Below are 22,276 nucleotides of genomic sequence, written 5' to 3'. Positions count from 1 at the left end.
AGGGTTCAGCCAGGTCTCCGCCCCGAGAATAATTTGCGCACCACACGCTTCCTGGAGGGCAGTAAATTAAGGAACTTTATTCCAAACACTCTGAAAATTTACTGCTAATATCTTGATAGCTGAAGTGTCTTTATGCTGAGTGCATCCTGATTTCCCTGCCTGCACGTCGACTGGTGAGTGTTCATCAGGACACCTTGCACTACTGCCTAGCCTAAAAAACCCCCATGTGCACGCCACAAGTACTCTGCTACCCGAGTAGCTGCTTCCTTTGTGTAGTGCACCCCTGACCTATCTAGGGGTGCCCTACAATTCCCCACCCAATAGCACAAGTCTAGAAATCTGCAACCAAGACCATCACAGAGTCGACGAAGCCTCTGGTTGAGACCCTCCACTCGGCTCCAAACCAAAGGACCCCGATCCACTCTGGGAACGATGCTGCAAATAGAGAGCTCTGCTTGCACCCCGCGTGCGAGGCCAGCGGTCTTCACTAAATCCGCCAGCTGCCTGTACGAAATGAGGATTGCCTCAGCACTCAAGCGACAGGCATCATTGGTGCTGACATGAGCAACTACTTGCATACGACTGCACCCCGTACACTCGATAGCCACAGGAAAGGCCGCCTCCACATCTTGGATGAGGCCCCCCAGCAGACAAACCAAGTGCACGTTGGAATTATTTCCAGCCCTGTACACTATTTCCCTAAGGGGCTCCTTCACCTGGCTAATGTTGGAGCTCCCAATAACCAACAAGCCTTTGCCTCCGTGTGCCTGCTTGGGCCCTGCTGAGGGAGCAGCTACCTGCCCACTGACAGGATGAATGGGCAAGGCCTGCCGGCCAGCCTCCACATTAACCCTCCGCCTCGAGTGATGCAAACGCGTTGCAGTCCGCCACTCACCCCGAGGTGAGGGCGGCCCCAACGCGCCGGGTACATTTGAAGGTGCCTCGGCGGCTGAGTCAGTGGACGCAGCAAGCGACACCTGGGGTGTCTCAAGCGACGCACCAGACCCTCCGCTGTCGCTGCACCTTGAGGCAGCAGCCTGAAGGTGGCTGACTGTGGCCAACAGCACGCTCAGCTGCTTGCAAACCGCGGCCAGTTCATCCTGTGCCCACACACAGCACGCACACCCCCTATCCATCCTACTGCTAATATCTGGACGTATAGAGTTGTGACAAATAAAAAAGCAATATGCGACTGCACAGTTGTGTCACCAGTGCCAGATTGAGCTGTGATATATGAATAATTACTCACAAACTAAGCAACCAAATGACCATGACTGTGTCACTATACAGATATTGCAATGCGATCCTACCCCTGTCTTAGTACAAATGACAACCGCCTACATGATGTTACACTCCACCATTATTAAAATTTGATACTACCTCTTCTTAATTCGAAAATACACAGAGATACAAAAAAATTCACCACACAAGCACACAAACACACAAAGTAATTTGAATTGAACCTGTGGAACTAATACAAAAAACTGAATATACAACTAGTTTCTGCTACTGCTGCTCGCACATGTCACTCTGCAAGCACAGATGAAACTGCACTGGCCTCTGTCAGCTGCTAACTGACTCTACTAAATAAACAGAAAGCACTGGCTGTCCAAAACAAACAGCTGACTAACGACTCCATGAATTTGTACTTTACAGCTATCAATAAGCAATATAACTCCTCTCAAATACAAGAATATCCAAGGATTTTATGTAATAAAATATGCAAGTGCACAAACACTTGGAAAGAAATTAAGAATCAAACTACAAAACAAATATGAAAGCTAAATATGCAACTCCCTACTGCACTGCTGCTGCACTGATACTTCACCAGCGGCTGCTCATGGCTCACTATAAAAAGGTTATAAAATTTTTGACTGATGAGACACATGTTTCTGCTTTCTTCTGAGCTGTCCACACCCTCAATCCCCACAAGTCTTTCAGGAAGCAGGAACTGACTACAAAGATGGATTTAGTCCTGTTGTGACACCATCTGAACTTTGCTACCAATAGCTGTTTCAATTTGATGGGAAGATAGCCTTTTTGAATCAAATAATTAGAGATAAGGTACACATGGCTCAATGAAAACATTTTGGGGGTAATACAGATAGAGTAAATTTCATGAACAGAATCTTTATAGACTAAAGCAAGCACCTTGCTGCTGGAAAATATGTTATATGGAAACCATCTCTGAAGATTTCGTAGAACTGTTGAGTGTTCCCATGAGGCACATCATAAATTCTCCACAATAATTCAGCAAGAAAACTTGTTGCATTTTTGAGGTGGTTCCTGATGACTGCTGCTGCCTTCTTGTTGGCATCCTACAAACATCATCTGTTAGCCCCTCCATCACTCTGTCCCTGTCCCTCCATGTGCAGCCACTGTGGTAGGAAATAGCAGCAATGAGGGCTGTGGTGGACAGTTGTGAACTCTGGAGTCCAGTGTCCCCACTATTGTCGTCATGTGCAAACCTCACTCTATGGGAAAACTTTTCTTTTTATAGGCTCAGTGCAGGGTTCCATGCCTAACTTGGTTGTAGGCCACAATCTTTTTTAATTAGCATGTCTTGAACCCTAATTACATTGGTCTGTTTAATTATACAATCCTAGAATGAGAGATGGCAGTGGTAGCAGATTCCTCAGACACTAATTAAACATTACTTGTAATTGAGAAGTAGTGTCTTATTCAGATAAACTATTCACAAAATAATTTCCAGCTCACAAATTTTAAAGTTCAATACAGCAGTTAGCATGTCAAAACTAATGTAATCATGAATAAATTCCGAGAGTTTAACCAGTAATAATTCCAAGATGCAGCTGAAATAAATCAGATTTCAAAGCTGCTTACCAACACTTGAAAAGGTTAAAGTTCCAACTGGCTCACAGATTCTAAGTTCCATTCAGCCCAATTTTTTCTATGTTCAAATGAATTTTGAAATATTCACAAGACCACTTTCCACTCAAAATTTATCACTTTACAAGTTCTAACCACAATAAAACATCTCCAACATACAAGTTGCCTCCATGTCCGTCTGGAGCAGAATGACAAGCAGTAGCCATTCAAATGGGACTATAAGCCCTTGGTTGCCCTAACAAAGCTAACAGTGAAGATGCATAAAACTAATGGTGTAGATGCATAAAATACATCACAGTTTAAAATATACATATCTTTCTAATGCAACACATAAAATAAGGGAAAGGCAACCACTCACCTAAAGCAGATTGATGCATGGAATGCAGAAACAATAACAGAAAACAGTACTGACACTAGCTTTAGAGCACTAGCACTTTTTTCAGCAATAGTGAAGACACACACACACACACACACACACACACACACACACACACACACACAACAACAACAACAACAACAACCATGCCCAAATGCACAGTCCCATGACCACTGCAAGACTTGAGTCTTGCATTGTTGAGTATGTATGCTGATGTAGGTGTGAAACCTCACCAATAAAATTAACCCCATATTACAGTGGAACCTCTAGGTGTTCAGGATGGACGTGGAGGAACTGAAACTCCTCATGCAGGATCATCGCTAAGGGTGGCATGGCTTTGTCAATAACATACATCACTCCTCTTGTCTATACCTGGTTACTGAACTGCCAGCAGTTGTCATTGAATTTAATGTGAGTCACAGGATCACAATAATCTCTCTGTATTTGCTGCCACAGGAAGCGATATATATTGAGGCTCTTAAGGGGCTTAAAGACCAGTTCCCATGAGCATTTATCCTAGTGGCAGGCTTCAGTAAGCATAATGTATTATTGTGTTAAAACTTTATGTGCTCCAAGAGTTGGCTTTTAGAGAGTTTCATGATGTCTCAGGAGCTGTGCATCCTCAACACAGGCAGACCCTCTCATTTCAATGTTGCTAGTGGGCCATCTTCAGCCGTAGACCTCTCTCTCTCTCCGATCCTTAGCCCTTGCAGGTTGTGCTCAGTGGGAGGTTACTAATGACCTTAATTCTAGTGGCCATTCTCACTCTGGAACCACCTACCAGATGGAGCAATCCTTGAAAGGAAGCCATGAATATGAAAGATCAACAAAGCTAATTGGACACTGGCTGTGTTTGAGCACAAAGGCAGCATCCAAAAATGGGTGGACCACATCACCTATTAGATCCACCATGCTGTTGATTCATCCATCCCAAAGTCCTCTGGTCCTCTTAGAAAGCAGCCAGTACCTTGGTGGATTGACGCATGCCACTATGCAGTCCAGTTCAGTTGTGGGGTTCTATGACTGTTTAAATGCCACTCAGTGGCAGGAAGCTTCACACTCTTTCAAATAATGAGAGCCAAAGATAGATGCATAATCAAGGAGAGCAGGAAATGGTCTCGGCATGTGTTCCTGGACACATTCAGCTTTTCACTTGTTCTACAAAAGTATGGGAAACCATCTGGAGGATTTCCAGTAAATATAGTTACATAGTGCCAAAACAGGAATGACTCCAAAAAATGCCCAAAGACATTGCTCAGACAATGGCGGGGACCTTTTTTGTAAATATGAGTATTGCCACTACCAGCCATGATCTATCTTTCTGCTGCTGCTGTACAGCTATGGAGAAGGGTGAGCTGGACTTCAGATCCAGTACTTCTGAGCCCTACAACTGCCCTTTTACCATGTGGGAGCTAGCTTCAGCACTATTTGAGGCTTGTTTTACTGCAGTTGGTCATGACCAAACATGATACAGCATGCTTCTTAACTCACAAGCAAGTCCTCCTAGAATGTCTTAATTTGATAAGGCACATGAATGTTTTGGAGGGAAGCAATTTTGATACCTCTCCTCAAACCAGGAAAGTACCAGATGTGTTCCAGTGGCTGCCATAGCATCACCTTAATGAGCTGTGTAGGAAAGACCTTGGAGCAAATTGTCAACCATTGTCTGGTCTGTATATTGGAGACCAGACAGCACCATACACACTGTTAGTGATGATTCAGAAAGTGTCATTCCACTGTCAACAGCACTGAGTTGATGACATGTTGAATAGTTTTGAACAGGAGAATAGTGTTTCCCAGGGAAGTGTTTTAAGTGTTTCCATCTCTGCTATACCTGTTAACAGGATAACATGTATGGTACGGTGTCCAGAATAATGCTTATTGTTTCTTGACAGTTTTACAGTTTGTGGTTCCTCTTTCAAAATTGCAGTTGTGACTTGTCAATTGCAACTCACAATGATGAACTGGAAGAGTGGGCTGCAAAGACAGGTTTTACATTTTTCCAGACAAATGTGTATGTTTTAATCTTAATTAATCTTGTCATGTTTATAATTTACCTGACTTCCATGTGTAACTGGGTAATCTCTTTTGATGCTAGTCAATCACCAGGATGAGCATTACTGCAAACAGTATTTGATTCTAAAGCATAATGTCAGGGTGAAAAACACTAAATAAATTACTTTTCCTCTCTTAACAACATGTGGGCAGGGTGGGTTCTTCCTTGGCTTGGGTATGAGGCTGAATGAAACAGAATTTTTACATAAGATAACTTTTATTGAAAGACTTGTACAATGGTTTCCTTACTGGATTGTTCTGGCTGGGAGAGAGGCAGCTGTGTCATTTGCAAAGCCTTTTGCTGCTTGAGCGGCGGCGTCTGATTACGCCTGGCGGTGTGTATCCTGTGTTGCCGTCTCGCCCAGTTGACTGGAGACATGCATCGTGAGGTGGCCCATTTAATTATTGAGAATGAAGTCATGAATTGGATGGTGACACCTTGGATGTGGCGTCCCAGTGTTTCTTTTCTCTAAGCGGCCGTGTGTGTTGTGCATCGGCCAGCGGAGCGGTGCGGCGTGGCGGGTTATGGCCAGTGTCCCGGACTCGAACAATGGACTCCAGCTTGCCAGTCTTCGGCTGTCAGATCTTCATCACCAGCTCACAGGTGACTGCTGATGTGAGGCCGTCTCCTTCCCGTCCTCACGAGTCACCCGGTTACATAAAAATCAGTCTTCAAATACCTTCTATCTTCTGTCTTCTGGTGGCGAGGCTGCTGCTTGCTATTCCATTACAGCAGTGGACTTGATGCTTCTGTGTACAATGTAGTCTCTTCCTGCATGACAGTCTTCAGCACTGACTGAACTGTACTGGGACTGAACTCGAACCGAAACTGAACTGCAAACTACTGTCGGGCCCACTGCGTCTCATGTATTTATTTACTTCAGTTCACTGGAGGTGAATGACTTCACAGTCATTGCCTCTTCTGTCACGTTGAAAAGCTTCTCGAAGAATCTTCTTAACGTCGGTCGTTGGCATTTGGAATGTAGGCGAGGGCCTTTGATCACATGTGACAATTGAGAAACACGTGAGCTGGTTGTTGCCTCTTCTGTCACGTTGATGCCCTGACGGCTGAATCAACAGCTTCCGCTTATGTGGGGAGGGCGATGGCTTCTCCTGAATGTGCTGACTTGCAAGCGCCGGCCGTTGCCACTGCTGCTCTGCCCGCTGTTTGCCAGTGTGTAACTCTTCTAAACTAAACTAAGTTTTTAATTTATTTTATAATTTCTACTTCACTTCACATTGATTTCACTAATTTATTTACCTATCTTAAGTACCACTCAATACATGTAAGGGAGACCATTCTATGTTTTAAGGAAGTGGTGAAGTTTTTAGACCTTGTTTTTTATTTCAAACTGTCGTGGTTACCACACATGAAGGACCTGAGTGCATGGACCCAGAAAGCACTTTAGATATTAAAGTGTCTTAGCCACATGTCCTGGGGAGTGTACAAAGCATGCCTGCTCCAGTTTCATAGGGCATTTGTGAGATTGCAGCTACACTACGGGTGCACACTGTACAGTCCAGTAAGACATTCATACCTGAAGATCATTGGCACTGTCTCTCATGAGGAGATCGGGCTGGACATGGGTGCTTCCAGAACCAGTCACATATTCAGTCTCTATGCTGAGGCTGGGGAACCTTCATTCACCATCTGTGTGTCAAGCTTATAAATTCTTCACTGCTCTTAATTCACCAGCATAACATACTGTTCTTCAACCAGCTAAGGCATGGATTTTCTTCAGTTATCCATGAGCAACAAGGCCATTTGGTATCCACATAAAGGATGCACAGAAGTCACTTAGTGCCAGGCAAGAGCAAATCCAAACTGACTGTCAGTCTGGTTACTTCAAAATATTGTATTGTATTGTAAAAGCTCAAAGAAATTTTAGATTTAGTGTGTTACAGGAGAGGGTGCACTCCTGCATCTGTTTTTAATACAATATTTTATGACATTTTAAATGTGCACCACAAATGTACATCTGTATTCACAGAAGGGTCGAAACAGGGGGAATCTGTAGGTTGCTCTTTTGTTTCCTCTGATTGTACCCTGCAGATCTGATGGACTCAAGACTTCAATGTTTTTGGTCTGTAATCACACATTCATACATTACCTTGTGGGTCCTGTAGCAGATGAGATGTGTTATGGGTGCTGAATTTCTTGTCTGTTCTGACTCCCTGTCTAGCCTTCACTCTCTACAACACTTGTACCCTGCAGATAAAGAAATTCACAATATCCAGGATACTCTTCTCCACCTACAAAGGATGTGGAGGGAGGTGTCTTTTAGTTAGGTGCCAGGCCACATGGTTATTAAGGGAAATGAAATCACAGATGAAGCAGCCATTGACACATGTTGCAATACCCATATAGTTCATTGTAAAACCCCAACATGCTATCAGCTCACTGTTGAGGTACAGGGTCATGCAACAAGAAGAGTGGCTGGAAATGACAGACGATATACGACATCTGGCAAAGTGAACAACTCAGCCATGTTGTACATCCTTCCACACATGTAGACGGGATGTGAGGTCCTTCTCACTTGTCTTCTCCTAGGACACAGCCATAAGACACGTACAGCTATTGCTCCTGGGATACTACCCTCTAATGTGTAGTGCTTGTGGCATACAGATCATGGTGTGCAACATTCTAGTAGACAGTTTTTTTATATACAGACAGGTGGGCAGGAGCTCATTTGCCAAAAGATTTGCCCTATACTTCAACTGACACTCACATGAATATAATATGACTTTTAAGGTTTTGTGAAATGCCTGACTTGTTCCCTAAAATTACAAGGAGAGTTTTTTAATGTGTAATTAAGGTGGCTGGCTCATCCACAATTTTTGTAAGTGATTGGCAGGTAGTTCCCTGTGTACTAATTGTAGCTTTTCTCTTACATTACTTGTTTTTTAACTCTACAACATTTCAATGATTTTACATTATTTTAAGGGATGTGAGGTAGTCTGCATGGATGATCATGAGTATGGTTGGGAGACTGACAGTGTCATTGTGTCAGGCTTGCTCTTACTTGTTTTATTACATTTTAGGCTTTTTAAACACATTCCTACTAATTTTCATATGACACACACACACACACACACACACACACACACACACACACACACACACAAAGATACACCAAATCAGCCTTGTTGACCATAGTATAAAAACTGACCATATTGTGGATTACATCAAAATCAAGATAATTAGGCAATATTCCTCCTCCTGGTGTGATTAAGGAGGCCATTAAAATTAGGATTGAAGATGATCTAATTAAAAAATATTACATAAATTGAAGGTGGAGGGTACAAAAAGGAAACAAAAAGGACGTAACTATTGATGATAGCAGCATTGGAATTTTGTGCGTAATCAGTGGTGACAAGTGAAAATGTGTGCTGGACTGGGATTCAAACCTGGGGTCTCCTATTTACTGGGCAGTTGTGTTAACCACTGCACCATCTGGACACAGCGTGTATTGCAACTGCGTGGAGAGTCTTGGCATGCCTCTCGGCCGACCTACAATTGTGCAGACTATCTCGGCATGCCTGTCGGCTGACCCACAACTGCACGGACTATCTCGGCATGCTTCTTGGCTGAAACACATTCCCATTTAGCATCACATATCCACAGTCCCCATCCATGTCCTCCATGCTCTCTACTTTCAGGTTCCCACAGGAGGTCGAATGTGATTGTGCATCCATGATGAAGGTGATGGATTCATTGCCCATCAAGGTGAATTAATTGTATGAATGTGTAGTGTCTGTTCTTTCAGACATATTGGACATGTCCAAAAGAATGGGCACCATGCATTCATCTAATTAAAAAATATAGTCCTGGGTGCTGCCACCCTGACCACCACTACTCACTATGGTGGTTGCACAAATAGTGGTAGGAGCAGGTTGGTGGAGGGTAATGGCAATTCATATGACAAGGGTGAAACAGCAGTCATGAGGGGCACCTGAAAATGGAATGAGTCTCTTTGCTGAAATATTGTGGAGAATTTGTGATTCAGGTGGATGTCCAAGAATTCCACAAGTGAGAACTACACCATAAAATCATTGGACTTCATAGTGCTGCAGACCTTTTTCTGTTTTATGACAAACACAATTTAAACAGACTTTATATAGAAATTTATGGTGGTAGCCTAACTATTGGCAATGACAAGAAAGGAACTGCAGCTTTTCTGAAAACTTCACAACATGGATTTGATATAATAACAGGTACCTATAAAAAGAAAGCAGAATGGAGATGGAGTGATTATGATAAGTCAAGAAAAATTCAGGAATCAAGTACTGAAATTATTTAGAATGGTATAATTCAGTCCTGACAAAACTCTACCATCTGGTGAACAAGATGTATGAGACAGGCGAAATACCCTCAGACTTCAAGAAGACTATAATAATTCCAATCCCAAAGAAAGCAGGTGTTGACAGATGTGAAAATTACCGAACTATCAGTTTAATACATCACAGCTGCAAAATACTAATGCGAATTCTTTACAGACAAATGGAAAAACTGGTAGAAGCCGACCTCGGCGAAGAAGTTTGGATTCCGCAGAAATGTTGGAACACGTGAGGCAACACTGAGCCTATGACTTATCTTAGAAAATAGATTAAGGAAAGGCAAACCTACGTTTCAGGCATTTGTAGACTTAGAGAAAGCTTTTGACAATGTTGACTAGAATACTCTCTTTCAAATTCTAAAGGTGGCAGGGGTAAAATACAGGGAGCAAAAGGCTATTTGCAATTTGTACAGAAACCAGATGGCAGTTATAAGAGTCAAGAGGCATGAAAGGGAAGCAGTGGTTGGGAAGGGAGTGAGACAGGGTTGTCGCCTCTCCCCGATGTTATTCAATCTGTATATTGAGCAAGCTGTAAAGGAAACAAAACAAAAATCCGAAGTAGGTATTAAAATCCATGGAGAAGAAATAAAAACGTTGAGGTTCGCCGATGACATTGTAATTGTATCAAAGACAGCAAAGGATTTGGAAGAGCAGTTGAACGGAATAGACAGTGTCTTGAAAGGAGGATATAAGATGAACATCAACAAAAGCAAAATGAGGATAATGGAATGTAGTCGAATTAAGTTGGGTGATGCTGAGGGGATTAGATTAGGAAATGAGACACTTAAAGTAGTAAAGGAGTTTTGCTATTTGGGGAGCAAAATAACTGATGATGGTCGAAGAAGGGAGGATATAAAATGTAGACTGGAAATTGCAAGGAAAGCATTTCTGAAGAAGAGAAATTTGTTAACATTGAGTATAGATTTAAGTGTCAGGAAGTCGTTTCTGAAAGTATTTGTATGGAGTGTAGCCGTTTATGGAAGTGAAACATGGACGATAAATAGTTTGGACAAGAAAAGAATAGAAGCTTTCGAAATGTGGTGCTACAGAAGAATGATGAAGATTAGATGGGTAGATCACATAACTAATGAGGAGGTATTGAATAGAATTGGAGAGGAGAGGAGTTTGTGGCACAACTTGACAAGAAGAAGGGATCGGTTGGTAGGACATGTTCTGAGGCATCAAGGGATCACAAATTTAGTATTGGAGGGCAGCGTGGAGGGTAAAAATCATAGAGGGAGACCAAGAGATGAATACACTAAGCAGATTCAGAAGGATGTAGGTTGCAGTAGGTACTGGGAGATGAAGAGGCTTGTACAGGATAGAGTAGCATGGAGAGCTGCATCAAACCAGTCTCAGGACTGAAGACCACAACAGCAACAAAGCTCATAGCTATCTCAAAGAGCCATTTCAACAAATAATTGTTCTGAAGTAGGGTCATCTTAACATGAATGATTTTGGTTTAACATGCTACATGCAGAGACTGTCAGACAGGAAGTCAAGCAGTAACTTTTTGTTTGTTTATTTGACTGATTTCTCCTTTTGGAGGAAATGTTGCAATAAAAGGAAAAATGTTTGAAGGTTCACTGTAAAGTGCTATTCCATGGAATTTTTGAAATATCCATAATTTTTGTAAAAAACTCTTTGCAATTCATTTTGTTACTGAATAATTTATGTCCTGTGTATAAACCATTCATAATTGAAACTCTGTTTGCCAGATTTTCAAATTTCGCAACACCATTTACAGCACATTTATACTTGTCATGTGGATTTATAATGAACATTGCTACTTGCCATATACCTAACAGAACTCATCAATCCCTGAATGTAGAGATTTATAAAATTTATAGAAAAAGTTGCTAGTAAGGAATTTTTAAAAATTTTCTTATGAATTGGATGACTTCCTGATTTCTTCTGTTATGTTAGAAGGGAGTTGGTTGAGTATTTTCTCACCTGAGTACATATCCACTCTGACACTAGACAAACGGGCAAAGTCTGTTCTTTCGGACATGTTCGAAACAACAGATACCATCTTCATGTATATAGTTAAGGCTCACCGGCCATTTGACCATCTTCTGTGCTAATACACAAACAGTGCCTGAACTCTTACGGGAATCGGTAAATCCATGAGTAATGAGTGTAATGGGCAGGGGCATTACGAATATAGTGTGGGACCATAAGTTGGGAATGTGGGTCTCACGGGGGGAAAGGGGGGGGGGGGGGGTGCCAGAGATAAGCCCGTGCTGTCACAATATCCTCTGTGTCCTCACGGTGGCTCAGATGGATAGAGCGTGTGCCATGTAAGCAGGAGATCCCGGGTTCGAGCCACGGTCAGGGCACAAATTTCAACCATCCCCGTTGACGTATGTCAACACATGTATGCAGCTAAGGGTATTCATTTCTTTGTATTGCTTTAATTGCAACTAATTTTTGTGTCTTGTAAGGTACACAGTTGTACATTTCTGTACACTTGAAGGAACATCTCAATCTCTGAACCACCTGACAATATAATTAAGATCTGCATGGATGTTTATGCAGACATTTTCAGATTACACATAATTACCGATAATATAGTCATAAAAAAAATTAAAAAAAAAGAGGTTACTGTGTACAATGTCTGTCAGTTAGTTGATATACATCTCAAACAGCAGGAGTCCTAATACACTTCCCTGGGGTATGCCTTAAGTTATTTGTGCTTATCTCAATGACCCTCGATTTGAGATAAAATGCTGTATCCTCCATACCTAAAAATTCTGAGCACAGTCACATATTTAATGTTATACCTTGTAGGACCATGCTTGTGATAATAAACACTGATATGATACTATGTCCAGTGCTTTTGGTAGTCAAGGAATACAGTGTCTTCCTGAAAGTCTTGGTCAATGGGTTTCAGGATGTCAAGTGGAAAATCATGGATGGGGGTTTCACAGAAGATGTTTTTGAAGTACATGTTGATTTTTTGAAGTACATGTTGATTTACATGGAATATATCAGTCTGTTAGAGAATGGGGCAAGTTTACTAATTTTTGTTTCAGTAAGTAGTACTCCCAATTTTGTTGAAATTAAGTTTTGAATAGCATGAGCAAATCAGCAGTGCAGTTAAAAATTTGAGAGAAAAATAATATAGCTACTAAATGAAATTTTATTCTGTCCCTTAGAAAACCTGCAGTAGCAATAAGCACACTATTCATAACTTTTGTGCTCTTCAAAAGAAATTATTAATTGAGTTATGTATTGGCCATTTAGTAAAGAAAGCAAACATTTCTGGACAGGCGTTACTAAAAGAGTTTTCTCCATTTTGTTCATGGGAACCATTTTCTGATTTGTTATAGTTCAGTTTAAATTCATATTGCTGGAGATAGCTCTTTAAAAATAATGCCTTATATTGTTGGTCAACAATATGTAAAACAAAGAATGAATGATAAGTTGGATGTACTTCGTTTCGCATCTTTGCCGTAACCTCTTATTGACCTCTTTATTCCTTACTGTTTGAGTACACAAATTAAAAAAAAGTCAATAATTCACAGTTTAAGTATGTGTACTTTTTCATTAATTACTATCTGTTGAGTTGTATCGTAGCTATTCATTCTCATTGTTTCACATATTACTGTTCATATTCATATCTCCCTCATTTATAGTTCTGCACCATTAATCTTTCCTATTCACTTTTAGGAGGCATCAGCTCGACGACCAACTACAAGAAGAACTTCAAATAATGGACCCAAAGGAGGAGTACTAGCTGACCCCATTCCTGATGCAGATAAGGCTAAGGACATCAAAACACCACACATCAGTAAAGATCCTGAGTAAGCAGATTATATTATCTCAACACAAACTGTGCCATCTTGTCAACAAGACATCAGCATATACAAAACAGTATCCATTGAACAGGTGTCATCCATTCTAAGCCAAACACTTTGAGGAAAACCCTGGGTGGAAAAAAGTAAATTTAGTGAACATACAAAGAGAAAATTAGCTCCATAGCAGGCAACAGTAACTGCTTTATCCAATGGTGGTCCCATGATGGGGGTTTGAGAGTGGGTTTCTGAACAGAGGGAGACTTTATAGAAAGCTGCGTAGAAGTAGATTATGGGAAATGAAAACATTAATGGTGTCAGTGAGATATATAAAGTGATCAAATCATGGTGACAACTGTATATTGTGAGAGGTAAAATAATTTTTTCTATACACACATCAAACTGAAGAAATAGTTAAGAAGCAAGATCTACAGGTGTCAGGGACTGATTTAAAGAATTTAAAAAAAATGCTGAATTAAAGAAAAGGACTGACAACATTCAATTACGACACTCAAGTCCATATATTTAAATTAGTGTAAACAAACAAAAATATCATTTGTAGGCAGTGATTTCATCAATTTTGGAATGGACTCTAGACAGAAAAGTTATTTTCTGAATGTTTTGTCTACTTTTAAAGTAAAAGCCATGGTACTGGCAGAGACATGTGTCACAAAATCAACTACTAATCACCCTGACCAAATCTGTACATATACAAGCATGAGTGTTACTAGAGAAATATTGAACACTGATTTTTGTTATCACACAGCTCACAATATCAGTTTCATAATGGCAAATGAGCAATGCTCAAAGATGTTTCACAATCACTGGTAGATGTCACAGAGATCAAAACTTTTTTCTTTCATTTTTTGGGAGAACAGACTTTGAAAGATATTGATACATGTGGAAACACAAATGAGGGATATGATGCTTTTATTGATCTTTTGTTTTGTTATTTGTTATTTCCCCAAAACAATTATAAAATAATCAAAACAAACATAACAATAACAGGATAACAATAGGCAGATATCTTTATAAAATAAATGATGGAAACATGACACAAATCCATTAGCTTATATAACTGATCAAATTTTTATATATACAAGTATGTGCTCTACTGCAGAATTATTGAATACTGGATTTGGTGATCACACAGCTCAGAAAATCTGTCTCAAGAAGAAAATAAGCTACACTCAGACATGTGTTTCTCAACCAAAACTGATTGTTGCAGTGACCAAATCATAAATTGTCTTGCATCGTTACTAGGAAAGAGTGACTTGGTAAAATACTTGTGCATGTGGAAAAAAACTGTATAAATATTTTTTCTTATTATTTTGCAAAGTGCTTTGTCTAAAAAAATGAGAAAATAATTACAACACACGCAAAAATAACTATATGTAAATATAGAACCAAATATCTTCACAAGGGAAATGATTTCCTCATGAAAAATACATACAATATAATTTTTTGGCTGGTATAACAAAATTATGCCTAAAACAGAAAAAACCAAAAAAGATATTGTATAATTATGTAAGAACATAAGCAAAATGAAAGCTATGTGAAATGTTGTAAGGAAAGAGACAAAAAAGAAAAACAGGGAGAGCATCAGAACATTAAGCTTCTGTAAAACTCATGGGTAATATTTGATCCTAGGACACACACACACACAAACACAAACAGAGAGAGAGAGAGAGAGAGAGAGAGAGAGAGAGAGAGAGAGAGAGAGAGAGAGACTTAATGTGGATTATGGAAACAGTGTATAGTAAATATAAAACCCTTTTATTACAGACAGTCCTTGTAATAGACCAATTATTAAGTCTGTTTTCATATCCAAATTCTTAGAAAAAAAACTCAAATAAAAATTATCTTATGGATATATGCAGTAGTTCAATGAGAGACTGTATATTTCCACAAAAATTAAAACAAAAAGATGCCTCCATTCGAGAAATGATGGAGAACATATGTGTTAAAATATAAACTGAAACCCATATGAGATTCTTCCAAAGCAGTTGAAAAATATTTCGAAATTAGATGTATGAGTTTCATAGAAAAGTTTATTTCATTTCAAGAAACTAGCATGGCTTCCACCCAGAGTCTTCTTTTCTTGTTTTTAAGTGACACTTTAACAGCAATAGATTAGAAAGAGCATATTGTGTCAATATGCCTTGACTTTAAAGAATCTTTTGAGGTTATAGTTTAAATGTATCATGTATCCACTAGAGAATCTGAGGGGCTGATGGACTAGCATTACAGTGGATGAACATTTACACTGAAGAACCAAAGAAACTGGTACACCTGCCTAATATCATGTAGGGCCTTTGGGAGCACACAGAAGTGCCACAACACAATGTGGCAGGGTCTCGACTAATGTCTGAGGTAGTTCACAGGGAAATGACACCATGAATCCTGAAGGGCTGTCCATAAGCCCATAAGAGTAGGAGAGGGTGGAGGTCTCTTCTGCACAGCATGTCGCAAGGCATCCCAGATATACTCAACAATGTCATGTCTGGGGAGTCTGGTTGCCAGCAGAAGCATTTAAACTCAGAAGAGTGTTCCTGGAGATACTTTGTAGCAATTCTGGACGTGTGTGGTGTTGCATTGTCCTGCATGAATTGGACAAGTCCGTCGAAATACACAATGGGCATGGATGGATGCAGGTGACCAGACAGTGTGCTTATGTACATGTCACCTGTCAGAGTCCTATTTAGACTAATCAGTGGTCCCATATCACTCCAATGGCACATGTCCCATGCCATTACAGAGCCTCCACCAGCTTGAACAGTCCCCTGTGACACTCAGACTTCATGGATTCATGAGGTCGTCTCCATACCCATACACATCCATCTGCTTGATACAATTTGAAATGAGACTTGTCCATCCAGGCAACATGCTTCCAGTCATCAACAGTCCCATGTCAGTGTAGATGGACCCAGTTGAGAAATAAAGGTTTGCGTTGTGCAATTATCAAGGGTACATGAGTACCATTCAATGATGTTTCGTTGAATGGTTTGTGGACTGATACTTGTTGACGACCTAGCATTGAAGTCTGCAGCAATTTGTGGAAGGGTTACACTTCTGTCACACTGATCTATTGTCTTTAGTCAATGTTGGTCCCAGTATTGCAGTATCTTTTTCCAGCCACAGCGATGTCAGAGATTTGATGTACTGGATTCCTAATACTCATGATACACTCGTGTAATGGTCATAGGGAAAAATCCCCACTTCATCACTACTTTGGAGATACAGTGTCCCATTGCTCATACACTGGCTATAACACCACATTCAAACTCGCTTAAATCTTGATCACCTGCTACTGTAGCAGCAGTAACTGATCTAACAACTGCCCCAGACATTGCCAACAACGGTGCCATATTTTGCCTGTTTACATATCTCTGTATTTGAAAACATGCATGTATCAGTTTCTTTGGTGCTTCAGAATATATGCAGAATAGGAAACAGATATTTGAAATTATGTATGAAGGTGAGAGTAATATATGCCCCTACTAACCTAAAGAACAAAATCTAAAATATTGCATCCAACAAGTCTCAGTTTTAGGGCCTATACTCTTTCTACTCTTATAAATGGCTTAGATGCACCATATTTTGCCATAAAAACACTGCTGTCTATTAAAATTAAAACACAACAAAAGATAGCATCTGATCACCTTCCGTCTGTATGCTTGCAATGACCACAGGAGCGTCACTATGCTATTTGCTCCGATGTCCTATTTTATTTACTTTGATGACTCCCTCTCATCATGGTTTGATTTTTGACAACAAATGTTGAGGTCACATTGGTTTGCTAATGTGACACTTTTCACCTGAGGATGCTATTTTAATGTACCGAAACCAGTTGTGACTACAAAGAAATTGCCAGTGACAGCTGTTTTGCGGTTCATTTTACTTCCATTCATTATGAAGTTTAGTGGCTGTGAATGCTTGCATTAGAAACTTCTATCCAATCATTTGACTATAAAAATGTGTAATCCACTTTGTGTCAATCTGACATACGTCACAGTCTTAATGGCTGATGATATAGATTAAATTAGCTTATGTCACCAATGTACTGCTAAAAGAAAGTGTACTAAATATTTCCATAGCAAAGTTGAGAAGGGTAACATATTTTGAAAAGTCTAGGTGTATATCAATGAACATTGTACACAATATATACTTAACACAAGCAGAAGTAGTCCAGCAATATGGTTTGACATTACGTGAATTTTATCCTCTAGAAAATGCAGTTTATTAGCACATCAGGCACTTGTAAGAGCCCTATAACATGTAACATCAGAAATCTCATGCGAACCTTTATACAGAAAACTGAAAGTTATTCCATTTCCTTCTGTATATACCCTGAAATTAGTTTTATTTGTAGGTAGTGGGGAGCAGGCATAGTAATTATGGTGATAAATTATCACTTGCAGTCCTGTTACTTACTATGAATGCTTTTATTCTTGTAAAATATGCACAATGCATTTAGTATAGAGCACGTACTACAGAGAATTGATCTGCCTAAGATACAGTTGTTCTTGCTGTGGTAGAGCAGAGATATAATTGGGAGTAGAGCCAGTGGTTCTACGTCCCTACGGAACGATCCCCCCCCCCTTCCCCCCCCCCCTCCCCCCCCCCCCCCACCGCCCCCCCCCTTCCCTGCCAATAGGTGTGGAGCAGGGTGACTGGTGTACATCATGATGCATGGTCCTGCTTCCGATGGCAAGGTTCAACATATTGTAGTCCACCAGGTGCATGGGTGGCGGTAAAGGTTGGCTGGCCCATGATGACAGCAGCGGGGCCGATGGGGTGGTGGCAGTGTCCATTGAGGTGTTGGTGGCTGGTGGTGTACCATTCGGTGTTGTTGCGGCTGTCTGTCTACTGCCTGTGGTATCCAGAGTGTCAGTCATTGTTATGAAGTGCTCTGGGGCTGGCATGAGCAGGTAGCTGTCCACTGAAAAAGTGGATTGCAGACCAGCTGTGTCTATTGTAGGCAGAAGGGACATGGAGTGCTCTAATGACCTCAAGACCATGCTGTAGCCCAACTATCTATTGCTAAAGTTGGCCCCAACCATGAGTAGTGAGTCCTGCAGCATTATGGAAATGCCATCTGGGGGTAGTCTAGGCTGACTGTAAATTGGCTTGAGGGACCTGGAGCTGGGGCCAGTGGAGGGTAAACACTGGGTGTATCCACTAAAGTTCACGCCAGTTTTAGGTGGTTTAGTGACACTATTGTCATTTTTTTAGCTTGCAAGATATCAACAGTGTTTGTCCCTCGTTTCAACACCTTGTACAGGCCACTGTACGCAGGGTGGAGTGCAGGTTTGACAGCGTCAGTACTGAGCATGATGTGTGTACATGATTGGAGTACTTTGTGTATAAAGATGGACAGTTTGGTGTGGTGGGGTGACAGTGGGATGTGACAAGGTGGGTGTGGTCCCTGACACATTTTACTAGATCTGGCAGGTAGACGTGCACGGTGATTTGGATACAGACTCTGCTGGAATGGTGATCGGTTCCCCATAGAGCACCTCTGCCAGCGAGGCATCCAGATCTTATTTATAGGTAGCTAATATGCCCAGCAGCACCCAGGGGAGGGCCTCGGTCCTCTCCTGGTAATGGCATAAGAGCACTGTCTTGAAGGTGTGGTGCCACCATTTCACAACTCCATAGGATTGAGGATTGAGGATGGTAGGCCATTGTGTAGAACTGGTGGCACCCAAAGAGGCAGCAGAGCTTGGAGAACAGTGCCAACTTGAACTGCCAGCCCTGGTCAGATGTCACGGTCTCTTGGCAGCCAAAGTGCTGCAATCCATAGTGTGATGAAAGCTCAGGTGATGGTGTCAGCCAAGATATCAGTGAGTGGTGCAGCCTCCACCCACCAAGATGTCCTGTCTATGGCTGACAAGATGTACTTGTATCAATTTCAGGTGCCAGCTGAGGTGGAAGTGTGCTAATGTCAGCACCTATGTTGACTAGGGAGTACGCTCAAAGAAGGTTGTCATAGACAAAGAGCCTCACACCGTTAGAATGTAGACACAGAATGTGATGAGTGTTGTCATGTTTCGTAGCGAAGTGGCCTGAAGCAGGGTTGCAACCTGAAGCACCTGTATCAGGCCACTGTACTAGCTTGGATAGCTGAAGGGTGAATGACAGCAGTGCACTTTGGCTCTGAAGTGGGCATGGAATCAGCAGGGGCAGTGCTACCAAATTGGTGCAGCGTCCTGGCCAGGTGAGTTGTTGTGATGGTTAGGCATGGGTTGATGGCTGGGCATGAATGCAGCAGGTGCTTGTTTACATTCCACTACAAATGAGGTGCCTGGGTTCATTGTGGCATATGTTTGTTCATGCCTTGCTGCAGTGGAGTCTTGTGAGGCTGCTGTGGGCATGGCGTGGAAGGGCTCGGGTGAGTTCAGAGCAGCTCGGTGACTGTTGGTGGCTGGGTGCTGCACAGTGAGTGTAGCCCAGGCTGGCTGTAGATGCAACCTGAGTTGGCATCAGCGCTGGAGCCAATGCAAGTGTTTATCAAGGCATGATGTTTTGCAAGGGCAAACATCCAGTCAGCAAGGCATAACCAGGCTTCCAGCAGTTTGTTCTCATGAATTAGCATGGCTGTCTGTACATTTTTAGGCAGCTTGAGAAGCCATAGTGACCAGAGAGCATGATCTGGTAAGAGGTTTCTGTCAATTTGGAGGCGTAACTTGTGGCAGAGTGTTGATGCGGTATCGTTACCCAGCAATGTCAGCAGTAGCTAGGTGGAGTTGTTCAGGTGAACATGACAGGCACTGTAGTATGAGTGTCTTCTCTGTCTCATATCTGTCAGTGGTTGGTGTGTACAATAGGAGGTTTCTGTCAATTTTGAGGTGTAACTTGTGGCAGAGTGCTGATGGGGTATCGTTATCCAGCAATGTCAGCAGTGGCTAGGTGGAGTTGTTCAGGTGAACATGACAGGCACTGTAGTATGAGTGTCTTCACTGTCTCATATCTGTCAGTGGTTGCTGCGTACAATAGGTGGTTGCTGGTAAGATCAGTTTCAGTGTGGTGGTGGTTCAAAAGGACCAAAAACTTGTTGTGGTCATCTGTGATTCTGGCTGACTGTATCACGCACTTGCAGAACGCGAACCATACTTGCTGAGAATCAACTTGTAGTGGCGGCAGATGTAACTTGGTGTGTGGCCGGTGGTAATCTGCCTGGTGATGAGGGGCTGGGACCAGTATGAAGTTTTTGTAATCATGTGGAGTACATGTTGTGAGTTTGTGAACACTGTCTGTTGGCACTTATAGAGGTGGCAGGTGGTGTTGTGGTGTGGAGTCATGGTAGGTATGTTGGTAATGTGGGTGTCATGACCTTTTGCCACAGGACCCGGCACTGATCTCATGGCTGGCGCGTCGTCATTTTGGAGGACGGCATCATAGTGGGGTCACGAGTAATATTGGGCATTGGATGGGTCCTGGTTGGTGGCAATTGTAGTGGATGGTGCATCGGTGTAGGTCACCCAGTGCGGCAGCTGTTGTAGGTACTCCTTGTGTTCCAGTGGTGCGTAAGCCGTAGTTGCAGCCAGGATAGCCATATTGATATGCTGTGGTTGCAAGGTCTGAAAACCCTATATGATTGCAGGTAGTTGTGGTGTGCCTGCTTGTTGAGTGACGTCATGTGGCAGGCATGGTCTGGAGTGTGGCATGGCTGTTGTTGGTGTGACGCGGGTTGCGACCTGGCCGTAACGAGTGTGACATCATCCAGGTATTGTATGGTATTGCACAGAACGTAAAGTTCAGGTGTAGGCCATGGAAAAACATGGTCTGGCACATGATGATCACTTGTAGGATGATGTTGTCCACAAAACCCGTAAATATCGGTTCTGTGCAGCGGAAGGTGCTCACTTATGGTATGGATTGTTTGTCAACAATTGCGAACCTCTACAGTGTCCATAATTTGGTGCATTGCACATGGAATCTCATTACACCCTGAGCTATTAGAATGAAAATGAGTGCAGTGTAGTTCTTTGACAGTGACACTGATTGGTATTTAAGTAGCACTGGTTAGGTGGGAGGTGTAGACGGCGGCAGGTGGCCATTGTTCACCATGTATGGTCATTGTTGATGTACCACAGTTAATTAAGGGAGTGGTAGGCTTCATCTCACCACATTCACTGATAACATCATATTTGATTTGTGATTTAGTGTGTTAGTCTATTTGCCAAGAGGTAACGATGCCCTGGTTCAGCTGTTGTTGAAACAGTAGGAACATTGTTGACTGTTCAATAACCAGAGTTGCACTGCTTATATCATCTGCAAATCGGCGAGAAGACCAAGTAAATCATCTGTAGTGATGCCAGGTGATGCAGCACTGTCATTGGGCATATTCTGCATGGTGTGGAGTTTGTATCCCACAGTGACTGGCAGCGTGCCAGTGCGAGTGTAGCTGGGTGTTCCACGGCATGAGTGAAAAAAAAAAGAATAATGGGGTCACCACTATAGGTAGTGGGGCGCAGGCATGGTAATTATTAAGATAAATAATCACTCACACTCCCATCACTTACCATGAATACTTTTATTCCTGCAACATATACACAATGCATTTAGCATAGAGCTTGTACTACAGAGGACTGATCTGCCAAAGATACAGGTGTTCTTGCTGTGTTAGGGGAGCAATATAATTGGGGGCACAGCCAGTGGTTCTATGTCCCCACATATTCATTGCAAAATATTAGTTGGAAGGAACCACAACGATTTTAAAAATGAAATTTTCTGTTCCTACAAAATAAAGAGCATGCACGATTTATATAATCAGCAAACGTATAAGACATTGAGAGATAAAGAACTTCTAGGTAAAGGGAGAAAAGTCTGTATGATAATTTACCATAGAGTGCAAA

General features: G+C 41.8%; 1 protein-coding gene across 1 annotated transcript in view; it reads left to right on the top strand.

Annotated features, from left to right (window-relative positions):
* Positions 1-22,276, top strand: part of LOC124793088 (cGMP-dependent protein kinase, isozyme 1-like) — a 405,887-nt gene that overhangs the window by 127,270 nt on the left and 256,341 nt on the right. The window contains exon 3 of the mRNA XM_047257993.1: positions 13,291-13,424. Coding sequence (XP_047113949.1) covers positions 13,291-13,424 — 134 coding nt within the window. The remainder of the gene's footprint in view (positions 1-13,290; positions 13,425-22,276) is intronic.

Source organism: Schistocerca piceifrons, chromosome 1 (assembly GCF_021461385.2).
Source record: "Schistocerca piceifrons isolate TAMUIC-IGC-003096 chromosome 1, iqSchPice1.1, whole genome shotgun sequence".
Lineage (NCBI taxonomy): Eukaryota > Metazoa > Arthropoda > Insecta > Orthoptera > Acrididae > Schistocerca > Schistocerca piceifrons.
This window is presented reverse-complemented; position numbering and strand designations above follow the sequence as displayed.